Here is a 13,190-nt window from a genome sequence, read left to right on the forward strand (position 1 = left end):
AGTAAGGGATATTAGAAGGACTTCTACACAATAAGACTATTTTTTATGCGGGATTATTCTGTGAAGGACTGTTCTGAGGGAGGGGATCTTATGTTATTATTTTAAAATTAAACATAAAACTTATAAAGTCTACTATAGATTAGCCTACTGAGCAAAACCATTATTACACACTGCAACACAAACAAGTAAAAAAGCAGTAAGTTCGGCCGGGGCGAACTTAGAATACCCTCCACCATTTGAAAAGAATTAAAAACTTTTCAGAAAAATAAAATCCACTAAAAATTCAGTTAAAATCATAAAAATATTGAATATCGGGGGCCATACGATATCGTTGACCTATATAGATAATTATCTTCGAAGGGATATAGTACTCCCAAGGAACTCCTTATGTAGAATTTCAGACAACTTAAATCATCAAAATACCGAATAATGGGGGGAGGATGTACCATTATATGGGGGCTATACGACATCGTGGACCGATATAGTCCATCTTCGAACTTGACCCGCCTGCAGACAAAAGACAGATCTGTGCAAAATTTTAGCTTCTTATCTTAATTCGTTTTAACTGTAGCGTGATTACAACAGACGGACATATGAACGAACGGAATTTTAGAATTTTCCGCTGATCAAGAATATATATATTTTTGGGTCTAAAATTATTATTTCGATGAGTTACAAACGGAATGATGAACTTAATATACCCTCCATACTATGTATGGTGGAGGGTATAAAAATAATTACGGGGAAAATCCAGAAGATTATGAAATTGGGACTAAAAAATAAAACCCGTGTATCGGCTTTTTAAAAGTTCATATCACAAAGTAGCCTAAATAGATAGGGGCAAGTTCCCCCTCTCTTCAACACTTTTGGAAATTTTCGGATTAAGATTCCTCGGAATCCATGCGTATTAGGTATATGATGTCTTCGACAAAATTGCAGATTCAAATGCTAGAATTATTTTTTAGGATCTGGCCAAGACCCTTGCAATAACTAAATTCAGGGGGTATCATTATAGAACTGTTCTATAGCATTTCCATATAATAAGAAATAAAAATGCCAGAATTTGGCGAAATTTAATGAAGAAAAAAATTGGAGTACATTTACATGGGGGCTATACCAAAAGTAGGCCGATGTAATCTGTTTTCCTTACCAATTGAATATAATTATAGGGGTCCCTTTGTATATGGCCAAAACGATACGGGTGAGATAAAAAAAACTGCAACAAAGTCAAGCGCCATAATTCTTACACTTTTTTCTATTTTTTTTTTTTTTTTTTTTTTTTTTGAATGAAAGCAAAAAATGTCGGAAATAGCATCAAATTTTAGAATAAGTTTAGATTTGTTCGAATCGGCCACCTTTGGCACGAATTATGGCCTTCAAACGGCCAATAAAACAGTCACACGCTGCCTGAATGTTGCTCTGCGGTATTTTGCCCATTCCCGGTAAAGCGCTTGCTTGAGGTGATCGGCACTTTGGTATTTTTTACTGCCAACCTTGCTTTCCAAAATCCTCCAGACACAATAGTCCAACGGATTGGTATCTGGAGATTTTGGTGGCCATTGTGCGCTGGAAACGAAGCGAGGAATCTCATTTTGTAACCATTCTTGGGTGGTGCATACTGAGTGCGACGGTGCTGAGTCCTGTTGGAATGTCCAAGGTTTGCGGCCAAAATGTTTGCGAGCCCAAATCTTTAATACAACCTCTAAAATATTTTAGCGATAATGTTCGGAATTTATTCTGATGCCACGGTCGATTAATACGAGCGGAGAGCTACAATCGGCTGGTATGGCGTCCCACACCATCACCATGGCCGGAGCTTGAATTCTGGTGGTACAAAGGTGTACATTTCCAGCTGACCTCTTTGGCAAGCAAACACGATAATTTTGTTTATTTACAAATTGCTGGACAACGGATTTTTTTTCATCGGAGAAAACCAAATTCGGCAGTTCACCACTTTCAGCCAAGCTAAGCTCTTTTGAGTCCTTTTTATTTCTGTTGCTGTGTAAGTTCTTGCACTTTTTGGAATTTCAATGGCTTTACCCCGAGCTCATTTTTCAATATTTTCCAAATGGAATATTGCGACATGTTCACGTTCAGGTCACAAGCCATTTTTCGGCCACTGCGACGAGGGTTTTGATCAAGTCGTTTCTTTTTCGAACCATTTCCGCTGATGTTGCAGTTTTCTTCCGTCCACTTCCCTGACGTCGGGCTACGCTACCAGTATCACGGTAACGAGCGATGGTACGAGACACAAATGATTTATTCACATTTAAATGCTGACCTGCTCTAACGATAGCCATTTGTGGTTTTCCAACCAAATATAAAGAAATCATACTATCACGCTTGAATTCCATCGCTTATAACTTTTTTCTGGAAAATTCTCACCAAAATGCTTTGGAAGCTTGTAAAAATATAATGAGCTGACACTGGAATAATTTTAACAACTGTCTGACGAGTGGCTTAGAAATGACTGCAGTCTGAAGTTGGATGCAGTTTTTTCATCTCACCATGTATATTTTAATAATCGAGCAATGGCTGAGGGTATACATCTGTTGACAAAACCAACTGATACTATTTAACTTCTTAACACTGATTTCATAATCTGAGGGATTTTCCCCAGAATGATTGAAAAAATTGAATTCGTTCGCACAGTGTTATAATCGCATTGATATTATCAGACCTGACGGAATAGCGAAATTTTCTATAATGTTGCTCTTTTATATTAGACGCCACTAGTTGGTTTTCTCCCCAATCTCCCCAAACATTATAACCTATTGTTAAAAATTTCTCACAATCCTCAGTACTTATCTCGGAACATAAATCAAACATCTTATGTTCTTCTCACACATGTGCACACACCGACCCAACCATATGGGTTTGTGTTGCAGTATCATCTAACAAATTAAACTTGTCCCAGCCCCTCAACCCCTACCACATAGAGAATCTTCTACACAAATTGAACATATAAAATTAAGTGTAAATTTACATATTTGCCGTTGTATCACCGACCGATCGTCCGACCGACCATGCCACAGCCAAATAACGAACCATAATTTTACTGGACCCTAGTTGCAGGGTCAGTGAAGATGGGCGGTCTTCATTTGCAAGTGAATGTGCTTTATTTATGTTATTTGGCTTATTTGGGTGGATGGGTGAGGATGGGATAGCTCTATCTCCGTGTAAGTATAAATGTGGTTAGTGTAGCATAGTACGATGTGTTTAGTAGTGCCCTGTGAACATTGTACAGAGAACACCATAGATATGCAGATAGTTGGGATTGTCCGAAAACTATATGTTTATTTTGTGCAATGGACTATCTACATGAAATTAGCTTAATAAGGCAATGTATATTGGGGTGGCACGAATGAGAAGTTAAAATTGTAAAAGTAATATTTTTTTATTTTTTACGCATTGCCTCATCAAGGCTAAGACAAAACAGTTTACAATAGAATTTTAAAAAATTGCATGGCGTTTTTCGTACTAAGTCCCTTTAAGTACACATTTTCGAAAACACTGTTTTATTTCGCGTTTTTCAAGACAGACTGGCCTAAAATCAACGACCAAACAAAACGGCTGAAGTTTGAAATTTTGCACGAGGGTTAGTCTTGGTGTTGGAAATTCTATCTAGGTTTTTGGAAATTCGTACAAAAAGGCTACGAAAAGTACTAGAATATACTAAAAATTGAATACTTTGTATTGGAGTTAGAAATGGTAGTCACTGATGGAGTACCAATGTTTTTTTTATACCCTCCACCATAGTATGCAGGGTATATTAAGTTTGTCATTCCGTTGGTAACACCTCAAAATATTAATTTTAGACACCACAAAGTATATATATTCTTGATCAGTAGAAAATCGTCCTTGTAGGTTCACGTTTTTGTATAGCCCCCATATAACGGTACCTCCCGATATTCGGTATTTTGACGATTTTAAAGACAATATTCATCAGAATTCTCTCAAATTTGGTATTTGATGTTCGTAATGGTAGCTACAGCCTATGACAGGAGATTGTCTGTGCAGGTCCACGTCTTCGTATGGCCCCCCATGTAACGGTACCTCCCGATATACGGCATTTGATGATTTTAGCGACATTATTCACCGGAATTGTTTCATATTTGGTATTGGATATTCGTAATGGCTGCTACAGCCTATGACATGAGATTGTCTATGCAGGTCCACGTCTTCGTATGGCCCCCGTATAACGGTACCTCCCAGTATTCGGTATTTTGATGATTTTAGCTACATTATTCACCGCTTTTTTTGGGTTAAGTTTCGCATTTGAATATTGTAATGGCTTATGACGAAAGTTACCTATGCAGGTCCATGTCGTCGTATTGACCCTAATATAACAGCTAAATTCAGTATTTCTAATATTTTAATAGAATTTTTAACGGATTTTAGTTTTTCTTTTTTTTTTTGAGAATTGCCAAATTCGTTCCAAATGGTGGAGGGTATTCAAAGTTTGGCCCGGCCGAACTTACAGCTTTTGTTTTGGAAATTCGTAGTTTAATGTTACGAAAAGTTTTAAAATGGTACTGAACTTCTAAAATGGTACCACAAGGGTATGAAAAGTACTAAATAGTACCATATTTCGTACAATTTGGTATTGGGTAAACATACAGTGCTTGAAATCTAAAATTTGATATTAGAGTCGCTCTTCATGGGAGCCTGGACATATGGAGATGGTAGGAGGTATAGTTGTGCGAAAAGTACTAAATGGTACTATAGTTGATATTGGCTGAAGAGATAGAGATAAAATTCCGAAATTTGATATTTCGATTACTGACGATATCTGTGTATGTGATTCGGCGGTGGTTTGGAAATGCGTCCAATATATGTACGAAAAATACTAAATGGAACTAAATTTGGTATTGGGAGAAGGGATGGAGCTGGAATCCCGAGATTTGATGTTGAGGTCTCTGTTAGTATCTGGAATTGAGATATTGATGTGGTTTTAGAAAAGGGTACTATAATTGCACGAAAATTACTAAATAGTACTATTTTTGGTACTGGGTGAAGAAAAGAGCTGAAATCCTAAAATTTGATATAGTTGTCACTGTTGGTGTATGTGGTTAAGTTATGGAGATGGTTTTAGATATGTGTTCTATATTTGTACGAAAAGTACTAAATGGTACAAAATTGAGTATTGGGTGAAGGAATAGGGCTGGAATAATCAAATTTTATATTGAGGTATGTAGGTGGTTGTAGATGTAGATGGAATTGAGATATGTAAATGGTTTTGAAAACCTGTACTATAATTGTACGAAAAGTACTGAACAGTATTTTGTATTGGGTGAAAAAATAGAGCTGAAATATTGAAATTTTATACTGAAATCTCTGTAGGTATCTCGAATTAAGACATGTACGTGGTTTTGGAAATGTGCACTAAAAACCTACGAAAAGTACTAAATAGTACTAAATTTGGTATTGGGTGAAGAAATAGAACCGAAAACCTAAAATTTGATCTGGATGTCATAGTATATGTCTGTGGTTAAGATGGATGTGGTTTTGGAAATATGTACCATAATTGTACAAAAAGTACTAAGTGGTACTAATTTGAGTATTAGTTGAAGGTTTGAGTATTAGTTGAAGGTATAGGGCTGTAATCCTCAAATTTTATATTGAGGTATATGGAATTGAGATTTGGCGGTGATTTTGGAAATGCGTACTATAATTGTACGAAAAGTACTAAATAGTACTTATTTTGCACACGTTTTTCAAGAACCCAAACAATTATTTCTTGAAAAGAAAGTGTTCAAATCCAAAATGTACTTTTGGACCTCCAAATTTTATTCTGTACAAATATCGTGCCGAAAACTGAGATTTTTATATCCTCCACCTTGGAAAGTAGGGTATATTAACTTTGTCATTCCGTTTGTAACATATGTCCGTCTGTCTGTTGAAATTACGATACAGCCCACATTATTTGACGAGAGCTTCAAAATTTAGCAGAACAATTTGTATTGTGTATAAGATGGTTGGTATTGAAATTGATATATCCGTGCACGTTTTGGTATAGTCCCCATATAATGGTACATACCTGGTATTTTTATGGTTTTTGTCCCATTTTTCACGTTTTGGTATAGCTCCCATATAAGGGTACCTCCAGATATTCGGTATTTTGATGATTTTTGCCACATTTTTTCACTAAAATTGATATTTGTGGGTCACAATGGGTTCTAATGTTTCCTTTACGCTACAGTGGAGGGTATCAAAAGTTCAGCCCGGCCGAATGTAATGTTATCTGACAATATGCTGATCCGGAGAAAATATTTCCTCAAAACCAATGGTTCTGAAAAGAAGCTTTAAATAGTGTTTACACCTCTCACTGATTTCTTTAGGCACTCTCTTCAAAAACAACCGATTTAAGAAGATCCTGAAAAAGTATTTCTATCCCCAGGATCTTTAAAAATTACTGTATAAATCTAAGATATTTCTGTATACATGTCGTAACAAATAAATTTGGAAATTTTGCTGATATACAGAAAAGTATATCCTGTTTCTGAGAAGCTCGTTAAAATGACTTCTCTCCCTCTCCAGAAACTGAATTACTAAATTCCCTTTACTCAGTTTTGAGAGATCGTTAGACACTCTCCCCAAAACTATTGGATCTCATATGATTCTGAAAATCGTTTTTCCCACTCCCCAAGATCTCGATAGCTAATTTCTCCTTAACTGATTTCGGAAAAATCATTCGGCGTTTTCGATGGCTTCGTCGAGAAACATTTTCTCTCTTCGCCTATTGTAGCTGTTTTTTTAGGGAACTCTCCCATAAAATATCTCTCTCATTTTCCCTTACGAGAGACTTTTTGACCATATCAGTAGATAATAACCTCAGACACTCAGACTAACATTATCTCGCAACTAATTTCCCATTTTCTGTTGCTTTCTTCCAGGCAATGATTTAGACTCGATACGAGCCCTTTTCAGTGAAAAGGAAAAAGAACTGAGTTTGGCTGTGGCCAAAGTAGAAGCTTTAACCAGGCAATTGGAAGATTTGCGCCGTGATCGAAGATGTCCCATCAACTTGATTGCAGGTGGCAGTACAACGGGTCAGCCGTTGCCACCGCAGGCCTCAAGAGAACTGGAAAAGCTAAGAAGAGAGTTGATGGTAAGTGATAAACAAATATTTCAAATGCAATGAAACATGACCAACAACAACAACAATAAAAAATATGTATCTCACTTTACAGTATCGCAACCAGCTGTCATTGCAACAAGATGCCCGACTCCATTTACAAAGGGAGGCCTTACAACAGCGGCAGGCTGAATTGAGATCTGTCGATCAAAGAATTTATGAGCTGCAAACACGGCTGCAGCGTAAAAAGGCGGCCAATGTACAAACGAATCAAACACAACAACAGCAACAGCAGCAACAAACAAATATCAGTCCCAATCATATCATAGCCACACAGCAACAGCAGCAACAACAAGTACAACAAAATCCACAACAACAGCAGCAACAACAACACTCTTCGACCCAAAATCATAATGCCGGCTTTAATACGGCTCCTGGTAGGCCGGGTGAAATTGTGGATGGGTCAGCAGCCAACTATCCCCCAAATCACATGGCGCCCAAGACGGGGGTGGCTGCCCTCAAACAGCAACTGTTACAAAAGCAAGCCAACCAGGCTGCGGCAGCTGCTGCAGCAGCCGCTGCCAATGGCAATCAACCAGGCGGCTATAACAACAAATTTGCCCATGTCATCAGTCGGGCCAATGATAATCGCAATATACCCCGAGGTAATGTAGCGGCCGTGGAACCCTATATCCATACACCCCAAAAATCCACCATAACCCCAACCTCTAGCTATTTGGGTAATATTCTCAAACATGCCGCCGCCACAGCCAATACAAATCAACAGAATCAGCTGATCCAGGAGCATACCCATGCCAAGCTGAACCTGGCCAACAGTGGGCACCCAACCAATGCCACAGCGGGGCATTCTGCGACCAGCAATACAAGTCCCAATTTCTTTATGGCGGAAAGTGATGAGTCCAAGCTGGCCAAGAAAATGTTAACGGCAGCCATAACCAGCAAACAAATGCACAGTGCGGAGGCAGCTCCTCAGACCCAGGTTTCGGAGACAACATCATCGGCGTCGTCATCAGTGGCGACGACGACGACAACAACAATGGCGCCCAATAAGGTGGACACCTCTCACCACATCTATGCCGAGGTGGGACCCAAAAAACGTGATTTGGTCAAAGAAGTCACCGCCAATTTGGAGGCCAACCACCCAAGTACAACGAGCTCCCAAACGACCAGTAAAATTCCGAAAAGCATTACCACCGCCACATCTGCCTCAGCTTTAATTAGCAAACTGAACAGCGCCGCCGCCAGTGGTACTCACATATCTCAGAGAGAGAAATCCGATTTGGAGAAGAAGGCGGAAATTTCGGTGACCAGTGAGACACTGCTGGAGAAGAACACCCACCAGCTGACGGTGCACAGTATGCCACTGGGGGCAGCCAATAAATCGGTGGCCACAGGTGTTTCCAACTCATCTACCACCAGCTGCGGCGAAAGTGGCATGTCCAAGCCCAAGCCTCTTGCCTCGGGCAATTTAGCCGTACCTCCCCGTAAACCCATTAGCAGTGTGGCGCCCACATCGGTTTCCAGCTCCATACCCAAAATGATTACCTACAGTCCAAAAGTTAACCGTGTAGCTCCCAATGTGGTTAGTTCAAGTTTGGCAACAACGGTTTCCACCTCCACATCCGCCACAACGGCAGTGTCTAGCACCGCCACGGCAAATGATAGGCCTGCCTTGCCGCCAAAGCCGCATAAAATGTCGTCAGCGTCGTCAACAGAAACCAATCAAGATTCGAAGAAATCGTCCCTGGAAGCCACGACGAGCAGCTCCTCATCAGCAACACTCACTACCACCTCCACCTCCTCATCTAGTTCTGCCTCAACCTTGCCCATACAAAATATCAACGATAATCTGCCTATCAAGGCAAAGCCTCTGACCATACGCAAACAGCCTCTGTCGGAACAGCCTCGACTCAAATCCAGCAACAGCAACAACAAAGCTGGCAGTAACCAACAAAATTCCCGGAAATCGGAACTAAATTCCAACAACAACAACAACTATTTGTACAATGACCGGAGATCCACCACTGCGGAATTATCCTCTGAAACCAACAGTGAAGCCAATTCCACACCCCAATATTCTCCAAATATTCAACACTCTCAATCGGCATCCAACATCCCCCTGGCGGCCCAACAACAATCCTCCAGCCAAGATGAAACGGATCGTTCCGATGGTCAAGGCAATTCGGGAAATCAAATAACCGAAGATAAATCTCCAGACAGCCTTAAACGGCGCCTGCGCAGCATGTCGGCCGGTAACAATGCCTCCTCTACGGCATCGGGTAATGGCAAACCGAAATTAACACGTCGTGTCAGTTTTGACCCCTTGGCCCTGCTGCTGGATGCCAGTCTGGAGGGTGAACTGGAACTGGTCAAGAAAACCGCCATGCAAGTTGCCAATCCCAGTGCAGCCAATGATGAGGGTATTACGGCGCTGCACAACGCCATCTGTGCTGGTCATATTGATATAGTCAAGTGAGTATTAGGGAAGGGGGAGGTCTTGTGATTTTTCTAGATTTAAAATTATTTTATTTTTATTTTAGATTCCTGGTCGAATTTGGTTGTGATGTCAATGCCCAAGACTCGGATGGCTGGACGCCGCTGCACTGTGCCGCCAGCTGCAACAATTTGGCCATGGTTAAGTTTCTAGTGGAAAATGGTGCCTGCCTATTTGCCGCCACGTTGTCGGATCATGAAACGCCCGCCGAGAAATGTGAAGAGGACGAAGAAGGTTTCGATGGCTGTTCGGAGTATTTGTACAGTAAGTATCAGGATAAATATAGACTAAGTTATATTTTAGAAAAAGGAATAAATCCGTGCTCGGGGAGTTTGGAATTTTTATGCACAAACCGAGGATCTAGAAATAAGGTCCGGCGAATTTTTTTTCTACAGAAAAACTTTGGACCCGGTTTGAGGTGCAGCGAATTTGTTTAGGGGGTCCTTCGAAATTTTTTCTATAGAAAAACTTTAGATCCGAGGAGGTCCGGCGAAATTTTTCTATCAAAAAAGTTTGGACCTGAGGGGGTCCGACGAAATTTTTTTCTGTAGAAAAAAAATTGGACCTGAGGGGGTCCGACGAAATTTTTTCTATAGAAAAAACTTTGGACCTGAGGGGTCCGACGAAATGGTTTCTATGGAAAAATCTTTGGACCCGGGGTAGGTCCAGCGATATTTCTTCTATGGAAAATATTTTGAACCCGGAGTGGGTCCGGCGAAATTTTTTCTAAAGAAAAACTTTGGACCCGGGGTGGGTCCGGCGAAATTTTTTCTAAAGAAAAACTTTGTACCCGGGGTGGGTCCGGCGAAATTTTTTCTATAGAAAAACTTTGGACCCGACTTGGGTCCGTCGAAATTCTTTCTATAGAAAAACTTTGGACCCGACTTGGGTCCGTCGAAATTTTTTCTATAGAAAAACTTTGGATCCGACTTGGGTCCGTCGAAATTTTTTCGGACATCAGGGATCCGGCGAAATTTTCCATACAAATACCTCGGACTCGAGGGGTCTGGCGAAATTTTGAAAAAATTACTTTCCATACAAAAAAGTTTGGACCTCGGTTCCGACGAATTTTTTTCTTTAGAAAAGTGTTGGACCTGGCTTCCGGCAATTTTTTGTTCTTTAGGTTGGACCTGGGTGCAGACATGTTTTTTTCATTACAAAAAAGTTCGGTCCTAGATTCCGGCGATATTTTTTCTTTAGAAAAAAGTTCGGACCTGGGTTCCGGCGTATTCTTGAAAATTTTGAAAAAATTACTTGGTACCATTGGGCTCCAGCAAAATTTTTTCCATACAAAAAAGGTCGGACCTTGGTTCCGGCGAATTTTTTCGTAAGAAAAGAGTTGGACCTGGATTCCGGCAAATTTTTTTCCTTAGAAAAAAGTTGCACCTGGGTGCCGGTGTTTTTTTTTTACAAAAAAGCTCGGACCTGGATTCCGGCGAACGTTTTTCTTTAGAAAAAAAGCTCGGACCTGGGTTCCGGCGAATTTTTTCCATAAAAAACATGGATGTGGAGCCCTGTGTTATACTATAATACATTATTACTTGTTACTTTAAAGATTTTGGCCAGGGCCTAAAAGTATGCTATAAATTATATGTTGAATTAAATTTTTTGTCGACTCTATTTAAAATTTTTAATTAAAACTCGTTATTTCCTTTCAAGGCATTCAAGAAAAACTTGGCATACTTCACGCCGGTGAAGTATATGCGGTATTCTCCTACGAAGCACAAAATAGCGATGAATTGACATTTACGGTCAACGATCGTCTTGTAATCCTAAGAAAAGGTGATGATGCGGAAAGCGAGTGGTGGTGGGCGAAAAATGACCAAAACGAGGAGGGCTATGTGCCAAGGAATCTGTTGGGAGTAAGTACACCGCACACAAACACACACACACAAACACCACAACATATGTAAAGTGGGGAGAAAACTAATTTAATTTTCTCTTTCTTCCTTCCGTTACAGCTCTATCCCAGAGTGCCACCGCAGACCACAAATTACGCTGATTAGCAGTTAATACGTTTTTGCGTTTTGAAAAAGAAAGCCGGACGTTTAATACAAAAACGTTACATATCAAAGTTTTTGTAAACAAAAACCAATACACTCACACCCGTACAACTACACACACACGCCCACACAAACGAAATGACCACGAAAAATGTGAAACGGAAGTGCATATTTAGCGAGCAAACAAAAAAAATCGGAAACGGATGTTTTTACTGCAAACTGTTTAATAATAATGTAATCCTAAGGACCCATTAGTCTAGCAACTAAACCACTACATACTCACATATACAGCAGCAACAAATTTATGACAACATATGTGCAACATATAACCACTTTACAATTTTCATTCTCCAGCTTAACCTTCGGCATTCTTTTTGTTATAATTCTAAGAAAGTTCGAAAAACAAAACACCAATATATATTTTTTCTTCGAAATTTTATTATATTAAAAATAAATTAAATAAAAATTAATATAAATTAAAGTTAATTGAAAAAATATGGAAACCATGAAAATTAACAGAAAAGAAAAACTAATAAAAACAATAATAATACTAAAAATAAAAATAAAATAAGTTATAAAATAATTAAAAAAAAAAACTAAATTTCAAAACTTTTCAAATTGAGAAATATAAATACCTGCATAAAACAAACACACACACATACGCATATTACTATATATTTTCACATATATACATAAATACGCATAATTATATACAAACACCACACACAAACACACACATCCATTTGTATTAAGTACTTGACCTTAACTAATTGATAATCATTGATTAATAATAATAATAATAGTCTAACAATTTCAAATTAAAAAAAAAAAAAACAAAAAAAAAAAGAAACAATTATAAAAACATGCATGAAATTATTTTTGATGACCACCACCTAAAGCTAAAAAAATTGGAAAATTATATTAAAAAATATATATTTAATAATTTTTCGTTTTTCTTTTTCCCTTCGTTACTATTGCCTAATTAATGTGATTTTTTCGGATTTTGTAAAATTAAAATGAAAGCAAAAAAAAAAAGCATTATATGAACATAAATACAAAATGACATGTAATCAACAACAACAACAAAAAACTGAAAACAAAATTAATAAAAGAAAAAGATATTACTTAAACATATTTAAACAAAAAAAAAAATATATAAAAATGTGTTTTTTATTTAATAGGACGTAATCAGATGATTTCCTGCCACAGTGAGTTGTCCAACAAATTGGAAAGTTAGATAGATATACAGGGTGATATAAACAACTGCAACAAAGTCAAACGCCATAATTTTTACATTTTTATACCCTACACCAAAAGGTGGTATTATGTCTTTATTAGGCCTGAAAATAAGTATGCCAAATTTGATCGAAATCGGTTCAGATATAGCTATAGCTCCCATATATATATTGTTCATCCGATTTGTTATTTTTGTCCTCCGCACCCGTAATATGTTCCTTGTAACAACAATATTTTGGGAAATATATCAAATGCAGCTCAGAAAAACCTTTGCTTAATTTTATCGAGATCGGTTCAAATTTGGATATAGCTCCCATATATAACTTCGTCCGATTTACCCTTTATTGTGCAGCAAACG

The 13,190-nt window shown here is 38.4% G+C and overlaps 1 protein-coding gene across 5 annotated transcripts in view; it reads left to right on the forward strand.

Moving 5' to 3' along the window:
• The window catches only part of LOC101891715 (apoptosis-stimulating of p53 protein 1), a 348,817-nt gene extending 336,059 nt beyond the window's left edge, over positions 1–12,758 (forward strand). For all 5 annotated transcript variants that reach the window (XM_059120087.1, XM_059120088.1, XM_059120089.1 and 2 more), the window contains 5 exons: positions 6,897–7,111; positions 7,194–9,571; positions 9,640–9,857; positions 11,253–11,455; positions 11,555–12,758. In XM_059120087.1, the coding sequence (XP_058976070.1) occupies positions 6,897–7,111; positions 7,194–9,571; positions 9,640–9,857; positions 11,253–11,455; positions 11,555–11,599 (3,059 nt within the window). In that variant the 3' untranslated portion in view covers positions 11,600–12,758. The remainder of the gene's footprint in view (positions 1–6,896; positions 7,112–7,193; positions 9,572–9,639; positions 9,858–11,252; positions 11,456–11,554) is intronic.
• The last annotated feature ends 432 nt before the right edge of the window (positions 12,759–13,190 follow it).

Source organism: Musca domestica, unplaced genomic scaffold (genome assembly GCF_030504385.1).
Source record: "Musca domestica strain aabys unplaced genomic scaffold, Musca_domestica.polishedcontigs.V.1.1 16, whole genome shotgun sequence".
NCBI classification, from domain to species: domain Eukaryota; kingdom Metazoa; phylum Arthropoda; class Insecta; order Diptera; family Muscidae; genus Musca; species Musca domestica.